Below are 10,965 nucleotides of genomic sequence, written 5' to 3' on the forward strand. Positions count from 1 at the left end.
ATACCAAACCATTATTTTGAAAGAGAATTGACATTTTTCATTATTTCCGGTTAAGCGCTTCACGAGTCCTGATGGACAATGACTGACGTCTGGATTTCGAGAGATGATTTTTCTTTCTTTTTAAGTATCATTATTAGTGACGTTATCTGACACAAAGTGAATTTATGATGCGGATACTCGCCAGCTGATCTCCATATACACAATAAAAACGGAAACAGTATAATGCTACGCATGTTACGACGATTTTATTGTGGAAGTTCGTTGGCTCGCGGGGCAGTGACGCACTTCCGGTTGTGTTAAAGCTCATTCCAACTTACGCGTTGCGAGAACCTTCACCGCGATTCAGCCGTTAGTCTACTTTTCAAATAAGCTTTTCCCACTTGCAAATACTGTTTTTGTTCGTATTAACATTTGTAAAACCTTCTATTGTGCCTGTCACACCGTGGTAAGTCACTGACAGTCACATAATCCGCCCTTCGCCAAGAATCTTCCACCGCGACGTGCTAAAGTTAGCGTTAAACCTCGCCACCATATTCGTTTCCCGAGGATCAATTCTTGATTTTCACAACTATGGACCAAATAGGACTCGCAACAGAAACACCAAAGGTAACTAGACACCGGTTCTCGTTCGTCGCGGATTGTTCCGTTGACAGGATATTTTGGCTGCTATGAGCTTGCTAATGTTAGCTTCCGATCATTAATATCCAACATGGCCTCGCTGACAGTTCGACATTCCTTAAAATTTCGAAAATTAAAGTGATTTTGTTTTATGCGACACTCGCAAACGTTCATTTATGTGTTACGGGTACTTTAACTGGCACTGAAGCAACAATAGTTGAATTCAGAATAAACCTAATTTACCCTTATTTGATCTTGGTTATATATTAGCCTCAGTGGGCGGGGCTTGTTTAGACTTGTCTCGACATGTCTCTGTAAAAGAACATTAAACATGTTAAACTTTTAATATCTAGTTTTATGTAACTAGTAGCCTTTAAAGGAATGTGTTGCCTATCTGAAGTGTTGTGGGACAGTTAAACTGCTGTGGACACTGATGAAGAGCATTTTAACCTGTGATCAGCTGCAAACGTCACTAACTGAGATCACGTGGTTGTGTTTTGCCCCCTGCTAAGAGCCCCTGGGGCCAGGCTGCACCGGCGGTGGCTCCGGCCTGCTCTCTGAACGATGTGATGAGTGAACAGCTGGCCAGACAGCTGGAGGAAGAGGAGGGCCCCTTCCCTTCACTGGCGGAGTGAGTCTTCATCGCGGAGCTCATTATTACGACAGTAATAACAGCTTTCACCAACAGGTCGATAGTCCAGCAGTTCCAGAGTCAGTCAACAGTTCAAGAACACAACCTGTCAGTTGTTCACGTCCATAATTCCTCCAAGATTCAATTGCTTCTTTTTTCCGGTTGTAAACACAAATGTCACTTTTTATCAGAGGTGAAACGCTGCCATCTGCTGTTTTTCTCCTCTCAGTCCAACAGCCGATCTGCTGCTGTCGGACGAAGTCGGCGACACGAGCAGCGACCTGATGCTCGCGCAGATGCTGCAGATGCAGTTTGACCGGGAGTTTGATGACCAGCTCCGCCGGGAGGAGAAGAAATTCAATGGTGACAGTAAAGGTACGATCGGCCTCATACCAGCCATCAACGGTGCCGGGGCCCCACGGCTCATGCTCGCCTCTTTGTCTCCAGTGTCCATCTCCTTCGAGAACTTCCGGATGGTTCATCCTTATGAAGACAGTGAGAGTTCTGAGGATGAGGTGGACTGGCAGGACACCAGACACGACCCCTACAGAGCCGGTGAGGCAGCAACAGGAAGTGGAGTGAAACACAGAAGATCACGCGGGCTGCTTTCATGTTCCTGTTCCTCCTGTTCACCTGACACACACACACACCCCCTCTAAACACACACCCCCTCTAAACACACACCCCCTCTAAACACACCACACAACACTAGAATATTATGATGTCTAATCAGTTCTCTGCTTGGTGTGTTGTGATCCTCAGACAAACCTCAGGCGACCCCCCGCAGAGGCTTTTCAGGTAAAGGCAAGAACATCACGACCAAACACGACGAGGTGACGTGCGGCCGCAAGAACACGGCGCGGATGGACAACGTACGGCAGCGTCTTCACACAAAAACGTGCACTGGCCACGCCCCTTTACGTCCAGAACAGCTGTCACTCGTGCTGTTGCCGTGGTAACACTCCTGTACTTTCACTGCAGTTTGCTCCAGAGGTCCATGTGGGCGACGGGTTGGGGATGGACCTGAAGCTGTCCAATCAGGTTTTCAACTCTCTGAAGCAGCACTGCTACAGTGAGCAGCGGCGCAGCGCCAGACTGCACGAGAAGAAGGAGCACTCCACCTCTGTACGTGCACATGCACACGCACATGCACATGCACACGCACACCCCTGCTGTAGCTCTGGCTCCTTTTCTGTGGCTTCTCGTTGACTGAACTGCTCCTCAGGAACAAGCAGTGGACTCTCGCACTCGCCTGCTGATGTACAAGATGGTGAATGCCGGCGTGCTGGAGAAGATCAACGGCTGCATCAGTACCGGAAAAGAGTCGGTGGTCTTCCACGCCGATGGAGGGAGGTGGGTGGAGCCAGAGCTCGCCACAGACGCACTGTGTTCATTAAAGAAAACTTTATATTAGAAAGGATTCTGTTACTCAAAGGAGCACTGTGTGTGTGTGTGTTAGCCTGGAGGAGCAGCCGGTTCCAGACGAGGTGGTTCTGAAGGTCTTCAAGACGACGCTGAACGAGTTCAAGAACCGGGATCGCTACATCAAAGACGATTACCGCTTCAGAGATCGCTTCAGCAAACTGAACCCACGCAAGATCATCCGACTGTGGGCGGAGAAGGAGATGCACAACCTGTGCAGGTAAAGGCTGCTGGTGCTCTGGGCCTCAAACTAACCAGCAGCACCAACCAGTTTAGCACTATGAGTGAATGAGTGAACCTTCAGCATATTAATGAAAGTGCTGATGGCTAAATAAGGATGAAGAAGGCCCAGATTCCCTGTCCGGAGGCGGTTCTGCTGAAGAAACACATCCTGGTGATGTCGTTCATCGGGAAAGACCACGTCCCCGCCCCCAAGCTGAAAGACGTCCTGTTGAGTGGTGAGGACATGAAGAACGCCTTTTACCAGGTTCTCCAGGTAGGTGCAGCAGCCAGAACCACTTCAGGAGGTCACGTGACCGTGAATCCAGACGACCTCTGACCTCTGCCCCTCCTCGTCCAGATGATGCAGACGTTGTATCAGGAGTGTAACCTCGTTCACGCTGACCTGAGCGAATACAACATGCTGTGGTTTGAAGGAAAGGTACAAAACTCCTTTGACTCATAAATCTTGACTTTAAATTGATTAGAATCCATCGTCTTGATTGCTAAATGAACCGATATTAGTGTGACTCAGGTGTGGAGTTGCCGCTGCGGCCACCAGGGGGAGACAAACTTCGATCCCAGTCGATCACTGATCAGATGATGGCTTCTGTTGCAGGTCTGGTTGATCGATGTCAGTCAGTCTGTGGAGCCCACTCATCCTCACGGTTTGGAGTTCCTCTTCAGGGATTGCAAGAATGTTTCCACGGTAACAGCTGCTTCAGTCTCCAGGGGCGTGGATGTGGGCGTTCTTCTGTGTGTAGATGTAAATGACTGTTTGTCCACAGTTCTTCCAGAAGAAGGACGTGGCCGAGGCCATGAACCCGTACGAGCTCTTTAATGCTGTCAGCGGACTGAAGATCCCCATTGGAGTTGAGGACGAGGCCGACTTCGTTAGTGAGGTAGACAAACACTTTTCCAGCAACCGAAGGTGGAGTTAATAATCTGCTCATCTGTGGTGTCCAAATAGATTGTGGCTTTAGAGAAGAGGAATGAAGATCATGTGCAAAGGCGAGGAAAGAAGACTTTCCCCGTGGAGTCTGAAGATGGCGGCCCTCCTTTGAATCCGGGCGTTGATGATTAACCGCGTTGTTTGATTCACTCTGTATGATTGTAAAGAGTCTAAATGAAGGCAGAGCAGTTGGTGCCCCCCTCCACTCATGCCTCCACCCACAGGCCGCCGAGGTGGGGCCTCCTGGCTGCAGGACCCACCTATCAGACCTGACTAATCTTACTGCTGCAGGCACCTCCTGAAGGGGACTGAATTTGGAGATTTTTACAGGTCGGCATCTAAATATGTAAGAGTCAATCTTAATGTTTCTGATGCTCTGATGATCGGCTGATATCAATTGTCAATTATTGTCAAAAATAAATGACTGATTGCCTGAAACAATCTCTTGATATGTTTCCATTTGTTTTCTGGCCTTGTCATAATCCGGGTTTTTCACTCAGTCCGTGGATGATTCGTTTTATTGACATTAAACGTTCAGCTCAGTCTGTGAAATCTGGCTTCCGGTTTTCCGTTCCACGTCACGTGGATGTCACGTGATACACACCGGAAGTATTTTGACGTGAGCGGAAGTTGTGCTGTTCTGTAGCAGCTTCCACTTGTTGGGTCTCGGAACCGAAGCTCCGCCGAGCACAGGAGCACCGACGGGCGAGGATGAGTGAGGAACGTTACCTGGAACTGTGTGAGAACCCGGTGCAGTTCGAACATGCCTCCAACGTCAACAACGTGTTTTTCGACGAAGCTAACAAGCAGGTGGGCTCGTAAGACTAGTTAGCATTCTCGAGGCTAGTTGGTGGCTGAGCAAATCGGTTTTTATTATCTGTGAAACCCAGACACATTAAACTCAAGTTAAATGAGTTGTCGAGTAAAAGATTTACAAGTCGCTTCTTTATAAGAAGCATTATTGAGTTCTTCCCGCTGCTCCGTGTTAGCTGTGGAGTTTATCCTTTAAACTCTCCTAGTTTGTGAGAAACCACCCAGATATGATTCACTGGCGTATTTCTTTCTTCTTCTATTACTTTTACTTCTCTGGTTGTAACTTGAGGAGCGTTAATGGTTGATAGAAATACATCAGTCAGATAAAAACATTGTGTTTTGCCTGCAGGTGTTCGCGGTGCGTTCAGGGGGCGCCACAGGTGTCGTGGTGAAGGGCCCAGATGACAAAAGTAGTGTTGCCTTCAGGTACCTGCTGAGATATCAACACTTTTGAAAGTATCTGTCGCATCAGCTGAACACATTTTGTCCCCCCCACAGAATGGACGATAAAGGGGAAGTGAAGTGCATCAAATTCTCTATTGGAAATAAAATCCTGGCGGTCCAAAGAACCTCCAAGTCTGTGGTGAGGAGCCAAACTTCCCGTTTCAGAGCTTTGATTATTCTTGTTCCTGTGAGTTTGAATAGAGCCAGAAAAACATGGATGATGCGTTGCTGGTTTTTCAGGATTTTATCAACTTTATTCCTGAGTATCCTCACATAGAGTTCACGCAGGAGTGTAAGGTAGGATGTTATCTTTACCTTTGGTTTAAACGCTGCGTAGAAAGCTCCTTCCTGTTGAAGGCGTCGACCCCCTTTGATCTGCAGATGAAGAACGCCGTCGTTCTGGGGTTCTGTTGGACCAGCTGGAACGAGATCATCTTTGTTACCGACCAGGGAATCGAGTTCTACCAGGTGAGCCGGGCTTTCCTGGACCAGCTGTTTCTCTCGCTGCTGTGGTGAAATGGTTGAATCGTCAGCTGACCCTAATCTGTGTTTGATCGCGTCGTCGTCGTCGGCGACCGTTGTTTCAGGTGTTTCCGGACAAACGCAGCCTGAAGCTGCTGAAGAGTCAGAGCATCAACGTCAACTGGTACCAGTACAACCCAGAGGCGGCCGTCATCCTGCTGTCCACCACCGTCCAGGGAAACGTCCTGCAGCCGTTCGCCTTCAAGGTCGACGCAGGGCTCCGCCCCCTCCCAGCTCGGGCTCCGCCCCCGCCCAGCTCAGGCGCACCGACGTGTCTCGTCATGTCTCCTCTTTTTCCTCTTCCAGAACGGGACCATGTCCAAGATGTCCAAGTTTGAGATCGAGCTTCCTGTTGTTCCCAAACCGGCAAAGCTCAGTCTGTCGGAGAGAGACATCGCCATGGCAACCATGTAAATCCTCCTAAGCTATTGCTTCATGGTAAACTCGCCCCTCCCACAGGTTCCCTCTCTTACCTGTCTGTCTACCTGTCTGTCTGTCTGGCAGCTATGGTCAGCTCTTTGTCATGTACCTGAAACATCACTCCAGGACAGCCAACAGTCCCAGCGCTGAAGTGGTGCTGTATCACCTGCCCAGGTACATTCACACACACACACATACACACACACACACACACACACCAGTTACAGCGTCTGGTGAATTGAGGCTGCAGGAATAATCAGACTTAATCTAAGTGGTCATAATAATTTTGTTCTGTACATTGATGTTTTTACATGGACAGGTGTGTGTGTGTGTGTCACCTGTGTTTAGGGAGGGAGTGTGTAAGAAGAGTCACATCCTCAAGCTGAACATGACGGGGAAGTTTGCTCTGAACATCGTCGACAACCTGGTGGTGGTTCATCACCAGAGCTCTCAGGTGGGTGGGTGTGTGTGTGTGTGTGTGTGTGTCTTTATCTTTTTTCAATAAAAGAAATAGAGAAGGAGGGAGAAAAAAAATAAATAATCAATCTTCTTCCTTGCACCTCCTGGGCGGATGATGTTGCCAGTGTGTGTTCATGTCCCCCAGTAGAGATTGGTCCAGTACTCTGAGTGTTGCCTCAGCAGGGTGGTAGTTGAATTCCCTTCCTTCCCTCTCAGCTTGTCCTGATTCTGTCTCTCATTGTACCCAATCTCAATATTGGGGGGGTGATGATCACCCCCACTTCCTGGCATCCTGGCTCCCCCTTGCCGTAGCATGTTTGTACCGTGACCACTCATACTGGGGTGTAGGCGTATATGCGTAAGGAGCCTTGCCCAAGGGCTCGCCTGGATTCAAACCGACAACCTTCCACACCAAAGTCAGTGGGGTGAACCACTGAGCTATCCAGTCGCATAGAGACTTTAGAACAAACAATAGGATCGTGTGTGTGCGTGTGTGTGTGTGTGTTCCAGACGTCTCTGATCTTTGACATCAAGCTAAAGGAGCCAGATTGTGCCGTGAACACACACCAGTCTGTCCTACCAGCCAGGTCCATTCATCCCTACAGGATACCACAGTCAGGTATGCACACACACGCACACGCACACACACACACACCCATCCCCCGTGGGCCGTGTTGAGTGTGTGTTCTGTGTTCAGGGCCGTCGGTGGTTCCATCCCAGCCTCCAGTTTCCTGTCAGCTGTGTATCCTTTGATCTCTCTGGTGTCCAAGCGACTCGGTGAAAACACACTTGTTACAGGTGACCTTTGACCCCCGGTACCAGACTCTTCATCGTGGAGCGTTTTCCAGCCCGACATCATCATCAGTGCCAGCGAAGGTGCGAGACGTCTTTTGCTCGGATCCGTTTCTCCTCTTTCATCTCCCCAAATCTGGACTCTGTCCACCTGTCCACCTGTCCACCTGTTCATCTGTCCTCAGGCTTCCTGTGGTACCTGCACGTGAGGCTGCCGCCCACCGTCCACCTGCTGCAGGACAAAGGCAAATTGATGGACTTCCTGTTGCGGCGCAGAGACTGCAAGATGGTCATCCTGTCCGTCTGTGCCCAGGGTGCGTCCGCGGCCACCAGACGTGAGTTCGCGGTCATGTGACACGCCCCAGCTGACCCGCGCCTGTTTGCAGTTCTGGAGGCGGGGGACAGAGGGCGGCTCCCCGTGGTGGCGACCGTCTTCGACAAACTCAACCAGGTGTACAGGGAGTACCTGGAGGCGGAGCAGAGCTACGCCGCGGTGAGTCAGCGCCCCCGTGGCGGCGCCCCCGTGGAAGCTTCCCCTTCCTGACGTCCACGTTTGCAGGCGATGGGCTCGGGTCCCGGCCGGGGCGGCGCGGCGCAGAAGTGTCCCGTCAGGACTCAGGCCGTCATCGACCAGTCCGACATGTACACGCACGTCCTGTCGTCGTTCACCGAGAGGAAGGTAGTGAAACACCTGTGCACGTTGGGAGCCGGAGCGGCCTATTGACCCTCGGCCTGTTCTCAGGACGCCTCCCACAAGTTCACCATCGCCGTGCTGATGGAGTACATCCGCTCCCTCAACCAGTTCCAGATCCCGGTCCAGGTAAGCCGGGACACAGGGGCACCACGTTGCTAGGCGTCTGTTGCGTGTCTGACACCTGTTGGTGCGTGGCAGCACTACCTGTACGAGCTGGTCATCAAGACGCTGGTGCAGCACAACCTCTTCTACATGCTGCACCAGTTCCTCCAGTACCACGTCCTCAGTGACTCCAAACCCCTGGTGAGTCCAGAACCGCTTTAGCTCCTTCCACAGGTGTGGGAGAGACACACCTGTTCAATCTGAAGTCCAGACCCAGCATTTCTTCTTCTGTGTTGGAGGCCTGTTTGCTGCTGTCTCTGGAGAGCACGTATCCTCCTGCACACCAGCTGTCCCTGGATATGCTGAAGGTACGCACGCACGCACGCACACACACACACACACACACACACACACACACACACACACACACACACTCCGTCGGTGTGTATCACCTCTGTCTTCTGTCCAGCGTCTCTCCACAGCCAACGACGAGATCGTGGAGGTTCTGCTGTCCAAGCACCAGGTTCTGGCTGCGCTCAGATTCATCCGCAGCGTCGGTACGTCGGGCCTCCGGGTCCACCAGAACCACGTCAGGTCCAGTCTGGGTGTCGATGATAACTTAAGGCTCTGAACTGGTGTGACTGGGAGCAGGTGGCCACGACAACGTCTCTGCCAGGAAGTTCCTGGACGCGGCGCAGCAGACCGGAGACCAGATGTTGTTCTACACCGTCTTCAGGTCCTTCCAGCAGAGGAACCAGCGGCTGAGAGGAAGCCCCAGTTTCAACCCTGGTGAGGATGAAAGATCTGAGGAGGGACACCTGAGAACATTCAAACTGTGAGCTAACCTGTGTGTGTGTGTGTGTGTGTGTGCGTGTGTGTGTGTGTGTCAGGAGAGCATTGTGAGGAACACATTCTCCACTTTAAGCAGCTGTTTGGAGAACAGGCGCTGATGAAACCCTCCACTGTGTGAACCAGAAGAGTGTGTGTGTGTGTGTGTGTGTGTGTGTGTGTGTGTGTGTGTGTGTGTGTGTGTGTGTGTGTGTGTGTGTGTGTGTGTGTGTGTGTGTGTGTGTGTGTGTGTGTGTGTGTTCGTTCCCCAGGACGTCCTGCTCATGAGAACATGTGGACTAACGCAGGGCTGCTGGTTGCCATGGGAACGGGACTGTTAGCAGAATCGATCTGGTTCTGAGTCCAGAACTTAACGAATGAAGACTTGTAATTATAATCATAATGTAATTATCATGAAGCTAAACTGTAATAATTAAAGGATTCTGGGTAAAAACATGATTCAGGTGTTTTCCGCCAACACGAGCTAAGCTAACGGCGGTTTCCGCTCGCTAACGTTGTAACGAGGTTTTAATTTGAGCGGCTGAAGACGACGCGGACGCAGCTTCTGAGTATCATCTTTATTGCTATTATTGTTGGAATACAGAAGGTTTACAACAGCAGAAACACTCCACCCTCAACCAGCTCCACTCACAGCCGTCCCGGTGACCCCTGACCTGAGCAGGACAGGAAGTGACACGGGGCGAGACAGGAAGTTGTCAGAGAACCGACTCTGAGAAAAAGGGACAACAATAATCAGAGCAGTTCAGTCAAGTGCTGAATGTAGTGATTGATGTTCGAGTCGTCCTCAGCACGTGCACGCTCGGGACACGACGCTTCCCGAGAACGTGCACGTTCAGGACACGACGCTTCCCAAGAATGGATTTGTGAAAGACCCTGAGAGCAAGATTACATAGATTCTTATATTCATACATAAATGTGGAAGAGGGGAGAAAAAAAAAAAGAAATCATCCATAATTAACATAATTAATCCACATGCAGAAAGACTCTAAACCTAAACGTCACCTTAATGAGCACAAACGAGCTTCACAGTTTCAGATGCATCAGCTCACACGCTCAGACACCAGCTGCATCACATAAAGCTTTTGGGGTTCACGCCGGGCGCCGCCGGGAGCGCCGCCACACAGGGCGCCGCCCACTCCGAGGGCGCCGCCCACACCCGGAGCGCCGCCCACGCCAGGACACATCGGCTCCTCAAAACATCCGCAGCAAAATTTCTTAATACATGGCTTCTTCTCAAGTCACAGGAGAAACGACGTCTCTGACACACACACACACACACACACCGGCTTCAAATAAATACAATTAAAAGTTCTTGTGCATTCAAACGGAAGTCCACTATTTGTATGGCTGTACACACACACACACACACACACACATTAGCGTGTATTTCCAAGAGGATGAACAGGTCGAGCAGACATTTTGAGAGAGTTTCTCTGGGTCAAAGGTCATGTTTTCAGGTTGACTTGTTCAGTAATCGTCCACCAGGGGTCAGCACTGCTCCCACCACAACGCCTCAGATTTGGCTCTGGGGTAAATTAGCTCAACCGGTCACGTGACTCCGCTCAACCGGCCACGTGACTCCGCTCAACCGGCCACGTGACTCGGCTCGACGCGGGTCCCCCTCAAGTGCGGAACTTCTACACAAACGTCGCGACCCAAACCGGCGCCGCACCAGCACCTCCAGCAGAGCCGCTGGGACTCGAACCCTCAACCAACCGGCAGAAACTCTCTCAAACGTGCTGCATCTCCCGCTCTGCTGCCACTGCTGCGGGAGCTGCTGGTGCCAGTCCAGAGCGGCACCCAGTCGGGTCAGTTCCATTTGTTCAGTACTGGTTACTGTGCACTGACTAGAGGAGCGGTTAACTCACAGCCCCGTCAGGAGCCACTGAGGTTCGATTGTTTTATGAGGTTTTTGATTTAGTTTTAAAAGGTAAAAAGGATCAGATATTAATGTCACAGAATAAAGAAAACGCACGCGTCATCACTCTCTGTCCCGTCGTCACGATCAGGGTCCAGACTCGACCCGTC

The 10,965-nt window shown here is 50.8% G+C and overlaps 2 protein-coding genes across 10 annotated transcripts; both read left to right on the top strand.

Moving 5' to 3' along the window:
* Positions 1 to 272: 272 nt before the first annotated feature.
* Positions 273 to 4,283, top strand: LOC101078281 (serine/threonine-protein kinase RIO3). 2 transcript variants are annotated; one of them, XR_003889778.1, is made up of 13 exons: positions 273 to 606; positions 1,131 to 1,249; positions 1,479 to 1,624; positions 1,697 to 1,804; positions 2,012 to 2,121; positions 2,231 to 2,374; positions 2,475 to 2,602; positions 2,709 to 2,891; positions 3,008 to 3,167; positions 3,252 to 3,332; positions 3,416 to 3,599; positions 3,679 to 3,792; positions 3,861 to 4,283. XR_003889778.1 is itself a non-coding variant. In XM_003977951.3 (13 exons), the coding sequence occupies exons 1-13, from the start codon at positions 571 to 573 to the stop codon at positions 3,972 to 3,974; spliced, it is 1,533 nt and encodes a 510-aa protein (XP_003978000.1). In that variant the 5' UTR covers positions 277 to 570; the 3' UTR covers positions 3,975 to 4,283. The 2 variants fall into 2 exon arrangements, 1 of the variants encoding a protein (XP_003978000.1); XM_003977951.3 differs by having other exon boundaries at positions 277 to 606; positions 3,510 to 3,599.
* A 158-nt stretch (positions 4,284 to 4,441) lies between these two features.
* rmc1 (regulator of MON1-CCZ1) lies at positions 4,442 to 9,370 on the top strand. Of its 8 annotated transcripts, none has more exons than XR_003889776.1 (22): positions 4,442 to 4,652; positions 5,005 to 5,081; positions 5,154 to 5,238; positions 5,340 to 5,396; positions 5,481 to 5,567; positions 5,687 to 5,827; positions 5,928 to 6,031; positions 6,126 to 6,215; positions 6,390 to 6,495; positions 7,011 to 7,119; positions 7,198 to 7,242; positions 7,323 to 7,376; positions 7,478 to 7,606; positions 7,679 to 7,785; positions 7,852 to 7,971; positions 8,035 to 8,112; positions 8,185 to 8,289; positions 8,388 to 8,465; positions 8,500 to 8,645; positions 8,740 to 8,877; positions 8,979 to 9,067; positions 9,140 to 9,370. XR_003889776.1 is itself a non-coding variant. In XM_029842739.1 (22 exons), exons 1-21 carry the CDS (start codon positions 4,554 to 4,556, stop codon positions 9,056 to 9,058), a joined length of 1,968 nt encoding a protein of 655 aa, XP_029698599.1. In that variant the 5' UTR covers positions 4,443 to 4,553; the 3' UTR covers positions 9,059 to 9,067; positions 9,128 to 9,370. The 8 variants fall into 8 exon arrangements, 5 of the variants coding, with proteins under 5 accessions (XP_029698601.1, XP_029698599.1, XP_029698597.1 ...); XR_003889775.1 differs by having other exon boundaries at positions 9,150 to 9,370; XR_003889777.1 differs by having other exon boundaries at positions 9,158 to 9,370.
* The last annotated feature ends 1,595 nt before the right edge of the window (positions 9,371 to 10,965 follow it).

Source organism: Takifugu rubripes, chromosome 10 (assembly GCF_901000725.2).
Source record: "Takifugu rubripes chromosome 10, fTakRub1.2, whole genome shotgun sequence".
In the NCBI taxonomy this organism is placed as follows: domain Eukaryota; kingdom Metazoa; phylum Chordata; class Actinopteri; order Tetraodontiformes; family Tetraodontidae; genus Takifugu; species Takifugu rubripes.

What these genes read in the sequence shown, in the direction of transcription:
- LOC101078281 (XM_003977951.3), top strand. Translation starts at nt 571, where the DNA reads ATGGACCAAATAGGACTCGCAACAGAAACACCAAAG. An exon ending in ATTCAATGGTGACAGTAAAG is followed by an intron (nt 1,625 to 1,696) that starts GTACGATCGGCC and finishes CTTTGTCTCCAG; the next exon opens with TGTCCATCTCCTTCGAGAAC. An exon ending in TGCTGTGGTTTGAAGGAAAG is followed by an intron (nt 3,333 to 3,509) that starts GTACAAAACTCC and finishes CTTCTGTTGCAG; the next exon opens with GTCTGGTTGATCGATGTCAG.
- rmc1 (XM_029842739.1), top strand. Translation starts at nt 4,554, where the DNA reads ATGAGTGAGGAACGTTACCTGGAACTGTGTGAGAACCCGGTGCAGTTC. An exon ending in AGTTCACGCAGGAGTGTAAG is followed by an intron (nt 5,397 to 5,480) that starts GTAGGATGTTAT and finishes TTTGATCTGCAG; the next exon opens with ATGAAGAACGCCGTCGTTCT. An exon ending in GTGCTGTATCACCTGCCCAG is followed by an intron (nt 6,216 to 6,389) that starts GTACATTCACAC and finishes ACCTGTGTTTAG; the next exon opens with GGAGGGAGTGTGTAAGAAGA.